Source organism: Typopeltis vanoorti, chromosome 18, assembly GCF_054136105.1.
Source record: "Typopeltis vanoorti isolate ZY-2024b chromosome 18, IOZ_Tvanoo_1.0, whole genome shotgun sequence".
Lineage (NCBI taxonomy): Eukaryota > Metazoa > Arthropoda > Arachnida > Uropygi > Thelyphonidae > Typopeltis > Typopeltis vanoorti.
Window position 1 is genome coordinate 79,321,489 of NC_143566.1, and position 22,808 is coordinate 79,344,296.

General features: G+C 35.8%; 1 protein-coding gene across 11 annotated transcripts in view; it reads right to left on the reverse strand.

Moving 5' to 3' along the window:
- CadN (neural cadherin) overlaps nt 1-22,808 on the reverse strand; it is a 1,238,426-nt gene that overhangs the window by 886,181 nt on the left and 329,437 nt on the right. For all 11 annotated transcript variants that reach the window (XM_090407912.1, XM_090407911.1, XM_090407917.1 and 8 more), the window contains exon 11: nt 4,264-4,454. In XM_090407912.1, coding sequence (XP_090264038.1) covers nt 4,264-4,454 — 191 coding nt within the window. The remainder of the gene's footprint in view (nt 1-4,263; nt 4,455-22,808) is intronic.

A 22,808-nucleotide genomic window follows, 5' to 3' on the forward strand; every position in this document is an offset into this window, starting at 1 on the left:
AAATTCACTAGTTATGTTCTGCTGCTACCATCACATGCGCGTAACTTGTGTGTACTGCATGAAGAGTGATGATGCAGAGTCCAGGCAACAGAGGTGGTGGGTAATGCAGCGATCATAGTAGTCACTTTTGGAACTAATTTTGGTGGGAGCGACACAGGCCATAAAATGTCAAAACACTTTTTACCAACCAAATACGATAATAAAATTCACATTAACAACCCTTGTGGTAGGTACCATTTAAAAGCTAAAAATGTAAAGTTTCGAAATATATGTTTTTTTACTTATCTTTAAAGCATTTATGAAATAAAATATTCCAATACTGGTACATTTGGTACATACTATACTACTATAGATTATTAAAATAAAAGTTTAGAAAAAATGGCAATGAAAACCAATATTGTCTTGGAAGCCAAGAGTAGCTTTGGGAGCCGCATGAGGCTCATGAGCTACAGTTTGTCCACTCCTGCAATAGATACTGTGTGGATAGTTTGGGTCTCCTGCAATGAGTCTGACTACATGGAGGTATTTGTGCAAGAATAAACTTAACATTTAAGAATGATCCTCTTCCTAAAGAAAATAAACATAGAAATTCAAAAAGAAAAATAACTAATGGAAGACTGCTGCATGAATAGCTCAGATAATCTGAGTACAGCTTTGTTGAATTGGATTTAAACAGTATTGATGCAAACAGAGATTGATAAGAAATAAGATATTTATTAATTTTAATTTAATTTATTTTTATTTTACTTTTTTCAAAACTTCTGACTACTATTTTTCAAAACTTTCAAGGACTACTATTTGGACTACTATATTTTCTTCAAAACTTTGGACTACTGTTTTTTTTTTTTACTTAGATGACACCGTATTAGGACTTTAGTCTTGTGTTACTTATACTAGCCCCACTGATACACCGAATTGTGATTGTCTTGCATTTTCAACAAACTTTGTTTGTGTGCTCTGAAGATGCTGGATATAATACCAGCAAAATATTAGCTTTTAAGTTAATAAATAGTTATTTTTTTATCAATCTGTGTTTACATCAATACCGTTTAAATCCAATTCAACACGTGTCATGAACACATAAGCCTATCCACATAATAAAAAGCAGAAAGCTATCATGTTACATGCAGAGAATATTATCTACCATAAATAGTGAGACCTTGTATAATCCATACCAGATGGCCAAGTTAATAACATGTTATTTTTCCAACCAACAAACAAATTTAAATCCCATTGTGAGCATGGATATCTTGGAAAGTCTTTAGGTGGTAGATAAATCTTACTGTCTAGTGAAAGACCACCACCCTCCTTACTTGTAGTGACTTAAAAAGTTCCACATTTGGTCTCTAGAAGAAGTTTCAGATTATCTAATCCTCATCCACCTATAGTGCATCAATACATTACCATGAATTATAACCTTTTATCATTCAACTTCACAAAAAAATTCTTTTACATGCTATGTCTGACACGCTTTCCCTTCAACCTTGCAACATGGGAGAAAAAGCACTGATTCACAGAGGGCTGCTGAGCAAGGATTTTATTTTTAGAGCATAGTTAAGTGACAAATGCTTCCTTTTAAGAAAGAGCAGTAGCTCTTTCTTAAAAGGAAAGGAAGAGATCCATCTCATCAAACCCTGATGAGATGGATCTCTGGAAGCTGCTCTTTGCTTTAAGCATAGAAGTGCAAATTTAGAGAAGATCATGTCTCTTAGTTGACATATGGAAGTGTAAGCTTCTTGTCAAAAAATCAATATTAGAAACTTGGGCTCTTTTTCAAATGAGATATTAATTTGTTCATGCATACAAACTTTCTTTTTTATCCTGATAACCCAAATCCATTAGTAAGTGCCTACAAAGTCATCAGATGATTAGTTACTGTTACAGGTATCTTTCAATCATCATCATGCAAGCAATAGAAATGACATAAAATTGTAAAGTCATCAATATAAAAATGCACTGCATATAGTCAGAAGAAACTGTTTTATATGGTTAAGTGTGACAGCAATAAGCAAGATCCTTGCTTTGGAGTATATAGTGAGAAAGTATGGTTTCCACTTGGTGTTTGAAATATTCAGTTAAAGAGAAATATTTTTATAATAACAGGGGTATTCTCTGAGACTAAAGTTAGAAAGGTAAGACAATGTTATATAACACCAAAATGTTATATAATACCATGAATCAAGGAAGTGCTCCTCTATTACAAAGATTAGTATATTTATATAGCAAGAGCTGCTGCATCATCACTTAATGGATATTGTCAAGCCCTGCAGCACTTTCATAGAAGAGCATGTGCTGTTTTTAGTTCCTCTTTAATGAATAGCTGATTGTATGTTTCTAGCTCATTTGAAGAGAAAATTAAGCTGCTCTTTGTTTTAAGCATGGAGTGCAAATTTTGAGAAAACCATTTGATATATTTGCTGGCCTGGTTCGCCTAGTGGTTAGCATATCTGCTCTCCAGCCAAAAGGCTGCAGGTTCGAATCCCGCCATGGGCATGGATGATTGTGATTGTCTGTGGAAATACTAGTGGTGGTGATTGGCGGAATATGGTGTTGGTGTAGTTGCAGTCAGTTGGCAGATTGAGTGGTGGAGACAGAGGTGTAGAGCAAGTGCCCTCCCTTGATTATTATTATTATTTGACACCTCCCTGGAGATGTCAAATAATAATAATAATAATAAGTAATAAAGAAAGAATGGTAAAAAAAAAAGTCACAAAGCTGATATACAATCATTGTGTGGTTTCATGAAACACCATGTAGAATCAGACTCCAGTCTCTAAGCATCTACACTAAATTATCAACACAGTCAATAAATGGTATGCATCATTATTTTTCATCCTTTATACAAAAATTACATCATGAATTCTGTCATTGTTCTGGAAGAATCTCTCCCACTGACCAACAACAAGAGAATCAAGACTGTCAGTTTAGTAGCTGAAAAAAGAAGTCACTACTCATTAATTTGTAAAACAATGATATAAAGAAAGATTTAAGGGGAGGGGTATTCAGTTGTTTGCTGATGATGCAAAACTTGGGAAGGCATTTTTGATAAAGGTGATGAAGATATCCTGCAGGATGATTTAAATAAATTGACATTGTGGGCAAAGGATAAGGATTTGATTTTCAATTTAAGGTTGCAAATTGTAAGGTTATGCACTGCATGTTGACAAGGCTACATACTGTTTATCAGTATGTAGTCTTGTCTTTGATGGTACTGGACTGCAAGAAATTGATGAGGCTAGGGACTTTGGGATAATGGTGGACAGAGTGCTGAAGTTCAGAGGACGTATTGCAAAAGTTGACAAAATAGTTTAAAGGATTACTTGGATGTTGAAAAACATGCTAACCAATCAGTCACATCTTGACTGCTGTGCACAGATTTGGTCACCCTGGTTTCTTTAGGATCAGGTGATCATGAAGAAGATTCAGAGAGAAGTGATTAAGCTGGTTGTAGGTCTGCAGAATGCTTGCTAGAAGGATAGGTTGAAGATGTGTGTAGGTCTATCATATCCTCTCTTTCCTTAGGTGGGAAAGAGAGGATATGATAGAAACTTAAGTCATATAGAGAGAGAATCAGAAGTCATTCCTGGAAGTTGTGTAGTTAGTAAGAGTGTGCTGACTAGATTTTTTGCTTGGAGAGTGGTGGAGTGAAATAGATTGTCACAATTAATTGCAAGTGCCCTGACAGTGAACGAGTTTAAAGAGAGCTATGATAAGAATTATGTGTATAAAGGTTAGTGTGGGTCTCCCATAATGTTTTCCAACTCATTGGAAATAACTGTGTAATAATAATAAATAACATAAACTAATGACCATTTTGTCATATTCATATTTCAGCAATAAAGACCAGTAATGCAAAAATATGCATATGACAAAATGGTTAATATGCCATGATCACAAAACAGTAGCATGCTTAATTAATGCATAACATTGGTCTGGACAAAATATTCTGCACAGTGTTAGATTTTATTCCTCAGGCATAAGCAATATTAACAAAAATAATCACTTTTGTATTATTTCACATATAATTTAAAATTTACATGTGAAATTCATTTTATGAACTTCACATGCAAATAGTAATCCCTATATTATAACAATCTATAATGATCAATCCAGATTTTTAAGCCTAGTATCTGATTTGAAGCATTCTTATTTGCCTATTCAAAAATCTAATTTACTTATTTTCAAATGCTAAAAGAATATTTAGGAAAGGCAGAAATCTTTGGTTTCTGATAAAGTAAAAGAGTAAATAAATTTCTGACTCACTTAGCCTTTACTGTGATGACCCTTTGTCCCACTTCAAGATTTTCTTTGATGAATATAGGTCCGTAAACTGGTTGATCCCATATGGGAGGATTATTAGCACGATCAACAACATCAATAATTACTTCCACAGTAGCTCTGTGTTGAGGTACTCCTTTGTCAAGTGCTATAGCACGTAAATGATATTGATCTCGCTACAAATAAAAAGTATTGAAATACATCTTCAACTACATACACAAAACCATATACAAATAAAACATTTACAAACAATTCAAGGGAACAAAATAACAAATAAATAAAAATTAAAACTGTTGGCTTTATTGATGTATAATGGCAGCACGTTCCTTACAGAAAGTTATATTACGTAGGAATATTTGATGAATTTTATCCTTGCCATTCCATATCTTCTGTACTAGCGAAGACATGATTATCACTCATATTAGTGTCTTTGAGAAGGAGATATCTCAGATGATTTAATAACAACTACATCCTAATGTGTAAGCTGTCCTATAGTCTGGCAATAATAAAAATGATTACAACTGCCTTATTATAGCCAAAAGAGTGAGCGTGAAAATAATAAAAGTCTAACTGACAAAGCAACAGCCGAAACAATTGCCGAAATGCAAGGAATGAAGAATGAAATGATTAACATGAGGAATAAGATGAGGCATGTACAGAATGAAATGATTAACATGAGGAATGAGATGAGGCATGTACAGCATGAAATTAGGCATATGGTGGATACAAATGGAAGAGCGATGAAGAATAAAATGAAAGATAATGATGAGAAAGAAATGGCAAATGACAAGAATAGCACTATATGGAAAGAGATTCTATCATGAAAGATGTGATGAATGAGAGGGTGCACAAGGTTTGTTTTCCAGAAGGGAGAATGCACAAGATTTGTTTCCCAGAAGGGAAAATGCACAAGGTGATTGAAGTGATGGAGATGAGAAGTAAGTGTGTGAGGGAGTTAGTGGTTGTGATTGGAACAAATTATTTGTTTGGACAGAGGGCAAATGTGAAATTGAATATAAGGAGATTACTGAGGCGAGTAAAAGACAACAGTGTGGTAGGAAGGGTAGTTTGTGTAATGACCAGGTATGACAAGGATGAGTTGCTTCATAGAGAGCAAAGATATCAAATGGTGTTAGAAAAAATGTGTGAAGAGTGTCATCTGTAAATGTGTGGGATGAGATTAAAAAAAGGAAAACCAGGCATAATTACAGAAGCAGAAATGTGCCTGACTGACAAAGAAAGAGCTTGCATGATTATGAGAATGGAAGAAAGTCTAACTGACAAAGCAACAGCCGAAACAATTGCTGGAATGCAAGAAATGAAGAATGAAATGATTAACATGAGGAGTGAGATGAGGCATGTACAGAATGAACTTAGACATACAGTGGATACAAATGGAAGAGTGATGAAGATTAAAATGAAAGATAGTGGTGAGAAAAAAATGGCAAATGACAAGAATAGCACTATATGGAAATAAGGAGATTCTATCATAAAAGATGTGATGAATGAGAGGGTGCACAAGGTTTGTTTTCCAGAAGGGAGAATGCATAAGGTGATTGAGGTGACAGAGATGAGAAGCAAGTGTGTGAGGGAGTTAGTGGTTGTGACTGGAACAAATTATTTGTTTGGACATAGGGCAAATGTGAAATTGAATATAAGGAGATTACTGAGGCAATTAAAAGACAACAGTCTGGTAGGAAGGGTAGTTTGTGTAATGACCAGGCATGACAAGGATGAGTTGCTTTGAAGAGAGCAAAGATATCAAATGGTGTTAGCAAAAATGTGTGAAGAGTATCATCTGTAAATGTGTGGGATGAGTTTGAGAGATGAATAAAACTGTATAAGAGCAATGGACTGGTTTTGGAGTGAGTAATTTGAAAGATTGCTGTAAGGAAGTGTAATGAGCGATGTAAATAAGGTATTGGTGGAAGTTAGGGATGTTGTGAATGAGCAGGAGAGTGGACCAGGTGAGACTGATATGATTGTGAATAAAGAGGAGAATGTGAGAACAGGAATATAAGTTAGAGGGAAAAGTGAGCCAAGGGAGTCTAGGTATAAGGAGATGAATTCTAAAAGTAGTAATGAATGTATGGGAATGGTCAGCATGGGGGGGGGGGTTGAATCTAACGGGAATATATGAGACAAAAAGTTAGCAGATAGGAGCAAGAAGGGAGAAGTCACAAATTTGGAGGAAGGGGAGAGGACAACATGAGTAGGATTGGTTATAGAACAAGAAATGGATTATTATGCTTCTTTATGAATGCCAAGAGTATCAGGAACAACAAAGATGACATTGCCTGAGTTTATGTGCCTGAAACTAGATAGAATAAGTGAAACATGGTTGGATGAGAATGACATGTTGACCAGAATAGAAATGGAGGGATATAATGTTTTTCATAAATATACGAAAGGCAAGAAGGGAGAGGGGAATGCAACTAATGATAACAAGGTAATTATGTCTATATAAGGTTGAGAAACAAAAGGAAAAAGTGGCAGTAGTCGTGAAGCAGAATGATTTGAAGTGTAAGTTGATAGAATGAAATATTAGGTGTAGTGTTGCTATTGATTCTGATTTTTCCTTTCAGTCGTTTCCAACCGTAGGTGACTTTGTAGGCATTGCCGACAAAGTATTCCTGGTAAGATTTTTTACAGGGTAGTTCACCATTACTTTCCTCAATCCCCAATTTTATCAGGGCTTGGAACCGTCATATGGCTGGGATGTATTCATGACTGTAATCCATGTATGTTCATGGGACCAGTTTGCCTGTTCTGGGGTACTAAAAACCAGTTTCCAGGTGAAAAAAAAACTCTACCTCCGCATGAGACCGGCTAACTCACCTTTAGTCGAAAGAGACCAGATAAAGGTTACTCACATCACTGATGGGAATCAAACCCAGGTCTTTCCGACCAAAGGGCTTTGTCTATACTGACTGAGCTACGGAGGCTCTGGTGTTGCTATAGGCCAGGGAATGTAGAAGGTGGAGACAAAAAAATGTATAGACAATTTGGCTTAGTGAGCAAGCTAAGGATATAATAAATTTAATTTAATCCTTTATCCAAGTGTAAGCAAACAAAGTTTGTGCCTGAAAATATCTTCAGGATTGAGGTAAGGTAGTGCAACACCAGGCAACTCCGAGCAAAGGTGGACCAAGCTCTCATCACTCCTTGTCTCAGTATCTCCCATAATGCAAAGCACATCTCTTTGCAGACATGTATACTGCTATGCATTAAGGGAAGGGCCACTACCCAGACCAGTTTCAATCTTTATTGAGGTCTCGTCAGTGGGAGGCAGACCCAAATGTGGAGATACTAAGACAGAAGCAATAGGAGAGGTCATATTTATCTATAGGAGTTGCCAACAGGTGTACCACCTTATTATTGGATTACTCTGGATTTAGAGAAAGATGTTGGAAGTTTATTTTTCACTTGGTTAGACTGTAATAAATTTAGTTTAATCCTTTATCCAAGTGTAAGCAAACAAAGTTTGCCCCTGAAAATATCTTCCGGACTGAGGTAAGGTAGTGCAACACCAGGTAACTCCGAGCAAAGGTGGACCAAGCTCTCATCACTCCTTGTCTCAGTATCTCCCATAATGCAAAGCACATCTCCTTGCGGACATGTATACTGCTTTGCATTAAGGTCTGCCTCCCACTGACGAGACCTCGATAAAGGTTGAAACCGGTCTGGGTAGTCGCCCTTCCCTTAATGCAAAGCAGTATACATGTCCGCAAGGAGATGTGCTTTGCATTATGGGAGATACTGAGACAAGGAGTGATGAGAGCTTGGTCCACCTTTGCTCGGAGTTGCCTGGTGTTGCACTATCTTACCTCAGTCCTGAAGATATTTTCAGGTGCAAACTTTGTTTTGCTTACCCTTGGATAAAGGATTAAACTAAATTTATTATAGTCTAACCAAGTGAAAAATAAACTTCCAACAAGCTAAGGATAATTATTATAAATGATTTCAACTACAGCAATATTAGAGATAATATTGATAAAGACAAATAGAGATAACATCATGGAATAAGAATAATGAATTTCTCCAGGTCTTAAGGGACAAAAATCTTATGCAATATTTAACAGAGGGTACACAACGGTTAAGAGACTTAGATTTGGCTATATCATCAGAAGATGCGATTGCTATTAGAGTGTCTAATATTCCATTGGTTGGTGAGATGACCATGATGTGATCCTGGATCGAAATCAGTCACATGAGAACTTCTTTAAAAAAGGGATATATGTGAAACTACAAGGCTGGCGATTATGGAAACCTTAGGAGACAACTGGGAGATATAGTGCAAAAAGAAGAGTTGAGTCAGAAGAATATAAACACTGAATGGACATTGATCAAGAGTTATTTATCAGCAGCAATGTCTGAGTGTAATCCACGATGAAAAGGCTCAACAAGGTTGAAGTAAAATGGATGAAATGAACAGATTAAGCATGAAATCTGGAAGAAGAAACACTGTGGAGGCAACACAAGATGAACGTTAGTAATGATCAGTTCCATGAAGATTGCAAAGAGCAAGTTAGGAAGGTGAGTTGGTTGGTAAAGACAACAAAAGTGTAGTATGATAAGAAATTTGTCAATCAAGCTAAAAAATGTCCTAGTGAGTTCTTTTGATATGTGGCAACTAGAAGAAAAAACTACTATGGGAGGATGAGCCTAGTTGATAACACTGGCAAACTGATAACCAATGTGGAGGATACAGTTGAACTATTCGATAATCAGTTTATCAGTGTATTTCACCCTCATAAAAGCAACATCATGAGAAGGTGAAGTATAGAAGGTATGGAAGAGAAAAGACTGATGGTGAATGAGCAGTAAATATATGAGGAATTAAACAATTTTCAATCGAAGGTGAGTTAGCAGTTCTCATATGGAGGCAGCAGGGTTTTTCATCCCGCATACAGACAAATCACACACAATTTACAGACAAAATATACTAGTTGTGGTGGTAGTGGAGGTGGGCAGTAGATGGCGTTGATGGAGATGATTTGTAGTAGAGGTGCGGTATAGTGGTTGAGACAGTTGTAGGTGTCCTCCCACGATGAGTCTTTGGACTCCTTGGAGGTGTCAGGAATAATAAATAAACATGATGTTAATAAGACAATAGGACTTGAAAGTATATCACCACATCTTGAGGGAATGTTCTATGGAATTAACTGTACCTTCGGTACACCTGTTTAACCTGAGTCTTGCAAGCAACAGGACAATCCAAAAGGAATGAAAAGTGGAAAAAAATTGTTTCACTTCACAAAGTGGGAGATAAGACAGGCTACAAACTGTAGGCAAATCAGTGTGTCTAAAGTTATTGTTAAGGTGTTAGAGAAGTTGGTGAGGACTAGGATTCAGAGTAGGATGGAGAGGGTAAGTCATGTTTCAGCAATCTGCTTATGTGTTACAACAAGATGACAAATCCACTCATTAAAGGAAATGGATATGTGGTGGTGTACTGGAATTTTTCAAAGGCCTTTGATTGACTGCCAAATGAAAAGCTAGTAGCTAAATTGAAACAGATGGGATTAGATAACAGACTAATGAGTTCAATATCTGATTGTCTTTCAGACAGCTATCAGCACTTTGTTTATGGAGAAGTGGTATCCCAAAAGAGGAAGGCACTCGAGTGCCACAGGCATCTGGATTGGGACCATTATTGTTTAAATTGTACATTCATGACATTGGAATTAGCTTATCTGAAGATGTGCAGTTGTTTACTGATGATGCAAAGCTGGTGGAGTTTGGTAGACTGGAGATGGTAGTGGATACCATTAAGGTTGGAATTGAGGTCACAGATGTTAGTGAAGTGGATATGCAAGGGGCTTGCACATTTCCTATGCAGTGCCTACATACTGGCAAATGTGGCATGACACGACAGTGGCTACTAGTGGTGTCACTTGATTTCTGCACCAATTTTTCTTGTTTGTGGTCAAAGACCTAACTGCTGTCTCCATTTTGATGTTTTTCTTCAAATTGTTTTCGAAGTTGTCTCCTTGTTCTCTCCCTGGGTGAAAGTTAGGTCAGGTTGAGCACATATGAGAGATTGAGGGCAAGTGCCTTTGAACTTGTTATTAATCACTGTTATTACTTTGGATGTGCTTGTCAGTGTGTCATAAGTCACTTTCATGAAGCATGGAAAGTTCATTCCATCCTTGCTTACTCCTTATATCCAATACCTCAATCAGTATTCATTTTACCTCGCAGAAAACACATCTTGTGCATTTTCTCATTTAACATACCTCTAATAATTTTGGTAGAAAGACTTATACATTTGCCATTCGTAACTATTACTTTCTCAGGAAACTGCAATGTATTCTAGATATTAATTATAACAATTTTATTTAATACTTCCAATATTTTGGCAATATTACATTGCCATCACTGAGGATCACAGAACAATGATATGCATGCAAGCACTAATGCTGCACCTTTTGGTTAAAAGAAGAAAAAAGAAAGACTGGATTTGATTCTTCTCACTGACATAACATGCTAAAATAAAAACTATATCAACTTAAAGATGAGTTAGTCTTATAGAGAAGAAGCATGATTTTTCATCACACAAACAATAACTGGCCTAAGAGCACAGTGAAATCCTGCTGTGAACATCAGGCACTTGGATACAGATACATGCAAAGATGAGCTAAGCACTCAAGACCAAAATCAAGAAGTTTGTTTAGGTAAGATTTCAAGGGTGAAAAATGTATCTAACCTGATCTACATACTAAATACTGGAAATCTCAGGGGAAAAAAAATCATACCTAGAAAAGGTTCTAAACCTATTATATTGGTTGAAAACAATTTCTGGTTTACAGCCTACAGTATCATGAGTGGGCTAAGTATCCAGAAACCATACCCTAAAGAACAAAAGTTATTTTATTTATTTTTGTTATGGGATGGGCTGGCATTTTTGAAGTTAGTCAATCAATGTATAATCTGCACTTCTTAAACAAGATAAATACGATGGACAATATGCTGTAATGTATGCTGAATCACTTGTTTAAATAAGGCTCCAGCTGCTTTTGTCAGTGAAAAAGTCAGCCACTTGAATAACCACAAATTAAACAGAACTGAAGAGAAGCACCATCAAAGTAAGAATCAACTATGGAAGAAGCTAACAGAAGAATTATAAAAATATGTCAAAATAACTAAAGTTACCAGGACATGAAAGAATTAAACAAGTGAAGTACTTCTAAATAATTATAAGATGTTATATTCAAGAAACAGTGACCATGGGAAGGAAGAGCATCTGCCATAATCAACAATAAACACAAAGATTAACTTCTTGAATGGAAAGCAATTTCAAATAGTGATGAGGTTGAATTTCAAAATAAGAAAATAGAACAATGATATCTATGTCTGTAGTCCCACAGGATGTTCCAGTTTGGAAATATTAGGAATATGAGGAGTTTCAGACTTCTGCTGATAAAGAAAAAGGAAAGACTGGTTTTCACAGAAGACTTAAACAGCAGAGTAGGAAATGATTTCCACAAAAACAGAAGTGTTTGGGAAAATAAGGGAAAAGAAGAAAGCAAAGAATATTATTATTACATGGATATCTCCACACAGTCAGATGACTCATTCCAGGAAATCTGCACTAAACTAAATTTATATACACAATACCTATCAAACCTCTCCAAACTTTACTGTCAGGGCACTCAACTACTTCTGGCAACCTATTCAACTTCACCACTCTCTCCAAGCAAAAGATCTAGTCCACACACATTCTTACTAACTACACTCTTACACAACTTCCAGGGGTGACTCCTAGCTCTCTCTCCACACACACACACACACACGAGGGAGAAGGTCTGGAAAGTCTGATAAACACCTAGAACAAAAATGATATTAAAGCAACTGATGTAACCACAACAATATACGAGAATATAAGTTATCTTCATAACTCTGCTACTAGTATGTTCTTTCTTGTGGTTATATCAGTTGCTTTAATATAATTTTTGTGCTAGGTGTTTACCAGAATTTTCCAGACCCCCCTTTGTATTGTGTGTGTATTTCTCAGGGGCTCACATTGGTGAGTACAGACATTGCAAACCCGAGATACCTGAGCTAGACCTGATCTTATTTCCTACACTATACACTTGGTATACCATATCTGTAGACTGCTTCTACTCTTCTTTCCTCTACTCTCTCTCTCTCTTACTTCTTACTCCCCCCTCCCCCTGTGCTATTAGAGAAATTCAAAGGCAAAGGGGTGATGCTGTCCTCTCAAATTGTAGTTTCCACTATCTACTGCAAAAAGACAAGCCTGGTTGCCTTAACGTGGTAGCCCCACCACTTGGACACCTATCGTCATGCTACTAACTTGACATAGGGAAACACTTATTACTTTCAAGTCTCAATGAAATCCAAACCAGACAGAAAACATGGGAAAAGACTACAAATTGGAAAAGGTTAAGAAACTTTGGAAAAAGAAAAACATGGTGAAATATGCTACATGGAACATTAGAAGCATAGCACAAAAAGAAAAATTAGATAAAATTGCATAGAAATATAGAAAAAATTGCAGTTTTGACAAAAACAAAAAAGAAACTTAAAGGAACAAATGAAACAACTAATTATCATATCATATACACTGGAGTGGACAAACAAATACTTGCAGCATTACAAATACCAAACAATTACAAACAAATACCAAATCATTACACCAGCTTCTGCAAGAAGCTGGTGTAATGATTTGGATCCATAAATCAATTAAAGCAAAAATAACTCATTATACATACTGGAATGAAAGAATATTAGAAGTGTGATTAAAATTAAATAAAGCAAATTTAACAGTTGTTGGAGTATAATGCCCCCAAAGAAGGAAAAGGAGAAGAAAATGATCACTTTTACAAAAAGTAATAATAATAATATAGAAAAATTTGGAGAAGCAACAGTAAACAAAAATGGAAAGTGACTCATTGATTATATAATATATAATGATTTAAAAATAATGAATGCATTCTACAAACATAAAAATATACATAAATATACATGGTATGCAAAACGACAAAAATCAATAATAAACTAATTTATAGCAAATGAAAAAACAGCAAACCTTTTCCTAGATGTTAAAGTCAGAAGAGGGCTAGGAATACACACATCACTATTTAGTGTCAAAATTAAGGTTTCCACCAAATTGGTTACAAACACATACACAGACTAGAGAAACAAAATTTAATTACAAAGTAAGACTACTAAACAATTCAAGTATAAGAAATTTATACCAACAGAGAATTAATAACTACTTAGAAAAAATACAAGAAAATAAAGACATTGAGAAATAATGGAATAACATAAAAGAAATGATTACATCAGCAGCATATGAAAGTCCAGGAATACACAAAAAATATCATAAAAATAAAAAATTACATATACGGCACAAGAAATAAAAACAATAATTGAAAATAAAAAACTGCCCTTTAAAAGATGGTTAAGTAGCAAAAAAAAAAAAAAAGATGATGAAATTGAATAAGAAAAAGCATTATAGTAGAACAGTTTGGAATAAAAATATCCATAGATAAAACTAAAACAATGGAATTTTGTGGACAAACTCCAGTTAGAAGTAAAATGGTTATTAATAATAAAATAATAGAACATATAAACACTTTCAGTTAACTTGGATGTGAAATATCATATGAAGGGGAAAAAGACAAAATTAAAAACTTCAAAATTTTTACAGATTAAGGCCTGATAAATAGAACACTCAATCCAAGCATTGGACAAAAAGAAACACACTTGAAAATATACAATACTTGAGCAGTGTGCCCACATTATCACATGGCAGTGAAATTTGGATAATAAACAAATAAGATGAAGAATCAAAGATGCCATAAAATTATATTCTTAGTTTAATCCTTAATACAAGTGTAAGCAAACAAAGTTTGCATGTGAATTAACTTCACAACTGGACAACTCATATTAGAGGCTAATGACTTCACATCATTTGCCTTAGCATCCCATAACACCTGGATAAAGGTGTAAACCAAAAATATAATTGAATGATATAATCACGTAATCACAAGAAAGATATTTATTTAACCAAATATTTCGGTCTGGAAATAGCAGACCATCGTCGGTGGTATTACAAGAACAGTTTAAAAAAAATATACAAGCTAGAATACTAACAATAGATCGTTGAAATTAGAACATGCCGCGTGATGTTATATCACTAAGTATGAAACGAAATATTTTGAAGTAGAAACATGATTGAATTTGCTATAAAAAAAAAAAAAAAAAAAAAAAAAAAAAAAAAAAAAAAAAAAAAAAAATTAATGAGTAATCTTGATTAGGCTTTCCCAGATTTTTGATATAGATATGCAGTCATTACGATTCAGGTTGGGATGATGGAGCAAGGCCTCCACGCTTTCCTTGAACAAACGTTCGAACCTATAACGGGATCTATGTAAGAGGCGCGTTTTGGACCAAAGGATGCTGTGGTCAGTTTCAATCCACCGACGATGGTCTGCTATTTCCAGACCGAAATATTTGGTTAAATAAATATCTTTCTTGTGATTACGTGATTATATCATTCAGTCTTATGTCGCAAGTATCCTTAAAACAACAAAAATATAATTTCTTGGCATCTTCAATTCATAGTATAACCAAGTCAAAAAACTTTCAACATCTATCTCTAATTATTATTATTATCATTACCCAAGACCCCATAGAGTCAAAGCTAGGAGGTCCTTTTATCATATACACAGCTCATCATACCTGCTTTAAACATACTCAAATTCTCTGCAGACACCACACTCTCAGGCAAGGCATTCCAATCATTCACAACTCTACATGAAAAAAACCTGCTTCTCACTCCCCTACTCAGACTTTCTTTATACAGTTTCCAGGGATGACCTCTGGTTCTTCCCTGATCTCCCACTATTTTCTGTAGAACCTCCCTAGCATTGATCCTACAACAATCCCTTACTAACTTGTAGGTTTCTATCATATCTCCCCTCCTCCTACCATCCATCAGACTGCAAGTTGCATCTTCTCAATCTTTCCTCATACTCAAAATTCCAGAGGTTAGAAACTACCTTAGTCAGTCTCGCCTCTGGACCCCTTCCAACACCTCCTCGTCTTTCTGAAAACCAAGTGACCAAACCTGGGCACAACAGTCCACGTGTGGGCTAATCAAAGCCTTATACAACGGAACAAGAATCTCATTACCTCTATAAGTCAGTGTCCTCCACATCATTCCTTCCCAGAAGCCTTTGTGCCATCATCACAATTTTGGCTATGTGTCCCATCAGTGGCACACCCAGGGAGGGGGCCAAGGGGCACTGACGCCTCAAAAGAAAAAGGTTTAATTTTTTTTCTATTTTTTTCTTTTTTTATTTATGTCATGTGTTCTATTTCTATATTACTTATGAATTAGCGGCCATATAAGGTGGGATACCCTATATCTCTCGGGAATCCCGGTTGCTGTAAACACAAGGCGAACGAAGTACTGCGGACCAAGTGCTACTTCGTTTGCCCGAGCCAGACCAGAGGAGATCATGGGCATCATGTATTGGCAATCACTGCAGATGCTCAGTCATAATTCATATGCAATGTAGTGTGCATTCTCCAATCGTCTACTCAACTCGGCCCCCCTAAGATTAAATCATGAATGCCCCCCCCCCCCCCCCCAAGATTAAATCTTGAGTGCTCGGCTGCCTCCAAGATTAAATCCCGAGTGCGCTGCTGTGTCCCCTAAATTTCAGATCTTTATCCACTATCACCCACAGATCTCTTATTTCCTCCACCTCTGACAATATATCCTCATCAAGCATAAATTCTGCATCCCATTTTTGTTTTCCAAATTTTAAAACCCCACACTCTGCAACATTGAATTCACATCCCCATTCTCGTGCCCAATCACTCAATCCATTCAAGTCCTCGTGCAAGGTCACAATATCCTCTCTACTCTTCATGGTTCATCCCAACTCTGCATAATCTGCAAACAACTGAATATCTCCATCCAAATCGTCACCAATATCATTAATATAAAAGTTAAACAGCAATGGCTCTAAAACAGACCCCTGAGGCACACCACCAGTAACTTTCCTTTTCCTAGATATCGCTCCTCCATACACAACTCGCTGATACCAATCAGACAGCCGGTCTCCAATCAAATGCACCAATCTAATATCCAACCCCACTACTCTAATTTGACTATCAACTTATCATGCAGTAATCTATCAAACTTCCCTCCAAAATCCAAGTATATTACTGTGTATCCTTTTCCTCTTTCCAAGGAAGCAGTCACCTTATTGTAATAAGTAAGTAGATTACTAAAACATGACCTTCCACCAGCAAATCCATGCTGCCCATCAAAGATAATACTTTGCAAAGACATCAAAGACAATACTATTGTTGTCAACCCAATTCTGGATCCCAGCTCTCACAAGCTCCTCCAACAACTTAACTACAACACCAGACACAGAGATAGGCTCATAGTGTGAGGACCTCTGTAAGAAAAGGATATATGTGTAACCAGCACCGGCGGTAGGGTCTTTGCCGCCCGCATGCAATGTCTATCTAAGTGCCACTGTAACGATCCAGGCGTGTGTGGTTCTTTTACGATAATAAAAATTTAAATTATTTGAAATTTCTTAAATAAATTTTGACAGAACAGTCACACGTTGGTTCGCTAAATGTAACGAACTGGGGTGTTGACTAGGCAGGATAATCATTAAAAACCTGAATATTCAAAAAATTCTCAAAGTTAAAGCAAATTTTGATAAAGCCACTTCACTTTAATCGTTGAATATAATGATACAGGGATTATAACCTTCTCACCGACCAGAATCGTTAACAAAATTAAAATGAATTTTAATTAAAATTAAAATTTATTTGAACTAAAGTTTTTAAAAAATTCTTGCATTTTACAAGTTACTAAATTCTTAGTAACTTGTAAAAAACCTTTTAGGGAATTAAAAGAAACTCAAGATAGATGAGAAAATAATAAAAGAATTCAGAAATAATTAGAACACTTAATATAAGTATTCAAAAAATAATATCTTTACAGAATAACAGAAAATAAATTAAATTACATAAATATACTTGAAATTTTTTTAATTAAAATTTTAAGGTTTTTGATTTCATTTTCACAAAATTAGAAATAATGGTCTTAATGTCTAATTCCACACATACATAATTTTCAATAGCTATTAACGCCAAACTAACAAGCCTTTTTTGTGACATACTTGTTCTTAAGTAGGTTTTAATCAATTTAAACTTGGAAAAGGAATGTTCACTGCTCGCCACCAGGTCAGGTTAATAGTATTCTTAAAGCAATTGAAAAGTTAGGGAAAGATAAATTATTGGACACAATAAAATTAAAAATATCAAAAGGGTTTTGAATATTTAAATTATTCTTCCGAAAAATATCCCGGAAGGCACATAACTCGTCATATAGTTCTATTGCATTTACGTCTTTATTGTCGCCATCTTTGAAGAGAATCTCTAAATCGTCACAATTTTTTCGTAAATCTTCACTATGCAAGGAAATGAAATTATCATAATATGTTTTTAGTTGTTCAAAACGTTCTATTAATGAGCACATTGCAACATCTAGAAGTGTATAAAACACATTCACTCTAAATTTATCTTCTGGCAATTGTGGCTTTTCGTCATGATGCTCGTAGTCAAATTGTCGTGTCTTCTTTTGTCGTCGGACTACCGTACCAGTTTTAAATTCTTGTTCTCCGTCCACCTCTTCACTCAGTTCTTTTACCTTTTTAGAACTTCTTTAAAATTTGTATCTGATCGATAGTCTTGTAAGAATATTTAAGTTTTCGATAGATTCTAAAGCAAGTGTAACGTTCATATTTTTGTCTTGAAGCATTTTACTCACAGGGTTTATTCTGTTAAGTAAATCATGCCCAGTTATAAGAGAGCAAATAAATTTGTAGTCCTTTATTTATGCACATAATGTTTGTGCTTCATACAGAGTTTCTTTATTAAAATTTTCATTATTTAAAATTTCAAAAGTGCATAAATTTCTCCTAACTGATATCGTAGAGGGTAAATTGCATTAATTTTACTATCCCATCGCATTTCTGATGGCTGTTTCAATGTTAATTTTTTTACGAACTTTAAAAGGATTGCCCAACGTTTGTAAGAGAATGAAAAGAAATTGTATATTTCTTGAATAATTGCAAAGAAACTAATTGTATCTGCATTCACTTTGGCTGCATCGTTATTGATTAAATTTAGAGTATGAGCAGCAGATGGCATGTAAAAAGCTTGAGGATTTTTGTTTAAAAGCAAATTTTGGTTCCCATATTTTTTCCCTTTCATATTTGCCCCATTGTCATACTCTTGACCTCGCATGTCTTCAATGGGAATGTTCCATTTTCCAGTTGTTCCATTATTGTTGCACATAAACCACGCCCTGTGGTTTATGTGCAACAATAATCTGATATATCTGCAAAACCTAAAAAGTTTTCCCTGATCTTGACAATTCCATTGTCACAGGAAACAAAGCGAATAATAACGTTAATTTGTTCTGTTTTACTTACATCAGGTGTGCAGTCTAAAATAATGGAATATTTACATTTTCGAATTATTAATAAAATTATCCCTGTTTGCGTTACTTAAAGTTTCCAATATTTCATTTTGACTGTCTTTACTCAAATAGTGTACTCTATTGTTTCATTGTAGGGTCCTTTAAACATGATTTTCCATAACGGGATCAAACTTCACAAACAGTTCGACTAATTTTAAAAAATTGCCGTTATTCCTTTCATGCAATTTATCAGATGATCTGCGAAAATCTAAATTTTGGCTACCAAGGAATTTTATCTCATTTGGGGACGCCTGTAACCCCCATCGGGCGTGTCCCCTGGTGGCGGATCAGGGAATGCTCGTCAGAGTTTACTATGAAGGGTAGGAGGGAAATAAAATACCTCCCGCGGACCAACAGGATAGCACTTCCTCATAGGCTGGTCTGGGGGCCTAGAAGGTGGCAGCCCCACCACCAGACTCGGGTGCTGAAGGCTAATCCCCTGCATACCTTAAAATTTCACCCATTAAAAGAATTTTAATTTTCCATTTTTCTATTATAATATGTGTCCCCAAATTTATGACCATATGTATCTCTGGGATATATTATATTTTTCTTTTGAACAGGCCCCATTTCAATTAAAACAACTCGTAATTTTTCATCAATATTTCCCCATTTACCTGGATCTTCTAAATTTACAGAGACTAACAATGTGTTAGTTTCGTGGTCAACTACAACTAAATCTTCTCCTAACTGCTTTTCACTTAAATCATGCGTCTTGTTATCTTGTTCAATAGTTGCAATAGTACTTTCATGCAAACTGGATGATGTGCACGGTTCTTCAACTCTGATTTCTGATGTATCGAGTTGGTTACAATCTGCATCAGAATATTTTAATATTTTAAAAATTTATTAAGAGCCCAAGTTTGTTTCTTAACATCTGCTTCAAATTAAAAAAAAGATAACTTTTTTTAAAATTTTTGATTCCATTTCTATTTTATACCCACAAGAAATTATTACACAACACGACACAGAGATGAAATAATAGTCCGCACTGCGCTACTATCAGTAGCCTACTGAGATGCGTACCACATGACTGGTTAACTACCAACAAATGTTTTGTACGAAAATTCGTTTCTGCACATAAAAACCGTTCACCATTTCACTTTAGATAGACTGCAGTAGGCAAGCATTTAGCCTGCTCTCGCTGCAAAATTGTAAACAGCCGGCTGATCAAAGAGGCATCAATATACAATTTTTTAAAATTTTTATTTGGTGTATCTGGCCTTATTTATTATAATATTGATCATTCTAAGAATTTTTTGTTTTCATGATAAAAATTTTATTTCTTAAAAATGAACTTATGAATGGTGCCTAGGCAGCGGCACCACCTTCGTAGCGGCGCCAGCATACCCGCTTCCGCCGTCCCTGTGTGTAACTACAAGGGGGGTGATTATGAGGAGTTAGCTGGAAAAGAGATCAATGCAGCTTGGGGGATTTAAAAAAACTAGCTAGTAAACGCAATGTCTAAATGTGTTCCAAGGGTGAGAACATTAAATAAGGTAGGTGTGAAATGGATATAAAGAGATTAAGCATGCAATACAGAGAAAAAGGGCATTATGGAGGCAGCATAAGAGAAGTGGAAATAACCAATTCCATACCAATACCAAGCAAGGCCTTAGTTGGTGAGGGTAGCTAAAGTGAGGTATGAACAGCAGTTAGTTAGCTAATGAAGCCAAGAAGAATCCTAAAGGTGTTTTTTCAATATGTAGCCAGCAAAAGAAAGAATGATTATGGAAGGATGACATTGATTGGAGAAAATGGTATAAAGACACCGGTTGCAGAAGGTGTGGTGGAGATACTTAATGAGCAGTTCATAAAGGTCTTTCAATCTTGTGAATGCAACTTCATGGAGAGACTGAGAGCAGTTGATGATGGGAAAAGAGAGACTGACTGTAAGTGAGCAAGAGGTGTATGGAGAGTTGAGCAAACTAGATGTAAATAAGGCTGTGCGACTTGATAATATATCACCAAGTATTCTGAAGGAATGTCCTCATCTAACCATCTTATTTATTCCACAATTTTTGGGTGAACAGACTCAATTAGTGCAACCATTTCATGTGCCTTGTTTCTTACACTTCTAGCATTTGTATACAAACACAACAGCTCGTTCCCAGATCTACAGCTAGTTTCACTGATACCACTCATTCGAAATAATCTCACCATGCTCGACTGGGGCCCATTTCCCTTTCTGATTATTCATTTTAGAACCCTCTTCAATTCCAACTGTTTACTCTTGATCCCAGGTCATGCCATTCCTTTCCTGTCTACACATGCTCTCACATCCTCTTGGAGCATCCACCTTTCTCACTCTGTGTACCCCTGTCCACCGTGAGCCTTCCCCATTTCCCTGTTCATCTTGCACACCCATTCTCTCATTTCTCATACTCATGCCACTCACTTCCTCATTCATAACCCCTCTTCAATCTCTCCTGTTGTACTTTCCAGAGTATCTCAGTAATAAGGTGACACCCTTTGGCTACTTGTATATGGAAATATGATTTCGGCATTACTTCAACCCTAGTAGCGCTTCTGGATCTGGCCACTGATGAGACCTCAATAAAGGTCACACCAGTCTGGGTAGTGACCGTTCCCATAATACATAGCATTATACATGTTCATAAGGATATGTGCTTTGCATTATGTACTAAGGTAAGTAATGAAGTCATTAGCCTCTATATACGAGTTGTCCAGTTGTGAAGTTACTTCACGTGCACACTTTGTTTGCTTACATTTGAATAAAGGATTAAACCAAGAATATAATTTCTTGGCATCTTTAATTTATAGTATAACCAAATGGAAAAACTTTTGGCAAGATAAACAACAAATAAAAACAAGTGAAATGAGATTCATGAGAAGAACTGCAAAATACACATTATTAGACCAACAAAGGAATGAAGATATTTTATCAGCTAACACCTTATTATTCCCATATATAGGGAGTAGGCAATGCCGTTTTTAGCCCTATCTAACTTTTGGAGACTGAGTGGGCAGTTAAATCTCCACTGGTACCCAATCGGAGATAGCTGGCCCAAGGCTATCACTAATTAAGCAGCATGCAGTGAAGAGAGATGGCTCAACGAGTGCCGCCATCTCGTGGTCCCTAACCCTAACACTCGTATTTAATGTCGGAAATAATGTGGGTTCTACGGTCTATTTTCTTGAGTTTACAAGACGAAAAACCCGAGTTTCCGGGAGGGAAAACCGGCTTGCCCGTGCCAGAGATCGACAAACTCGGGAACCAGTCAAAAAAAGGCTTGCAAAAATTTCCTCTAGTCACCGACTAGACTCGAAATCAAATCTTCCTTCATGTGGCCAAGCGCCGTGGTGTGCAAACGCCACATCCACTGAGCTAAGATATTTTAAAAGAACTAAAATTAAAATCAATAAAAGAAAAATTAAACAATTACAAAACAAAATTGGATAGAACATGTAAACTGAATGGCCAACACCTGATATCCTAAACAATTAATAATAAAGGCCAGGTAGACCTCAAAAGAGAATATTAGATGGATAATGAGACCAGAACAGACCAATATGGTCTGTATCTGTAATAAGAGTTATGATGATGATGATGATATATATATATATATATATATATATATATATATATATATGTGTGTAGAAAGTATTTTACCTTGTGTAAAACCAAGGTAAAATACTTTCTACATTTATATCTCCTCCAGAGATTTTTATTTAATAAGGTTAAAACACCTTATGGCAACTTGTTCTGGTAAAATACTTATGAGCTCTGTATTACTAAATCTTGGTATTTCTAGCCTAGCTCCCACTGATGAGACCTCAATAAAGGTCAAAACCGGTCTGGGTAGTGGCCTCTTGCCTTTAATACAAAACATCATGCATCTCCTTCTTGGAGATGTGTTTTGGCATTAAGGGTAAATATAAAGATTAGTGATCAGAGTTCATGCCACCTTTACCACGAGTTGCATTGGTCTTGCACTACCTGTAGGATCAGCTAGAC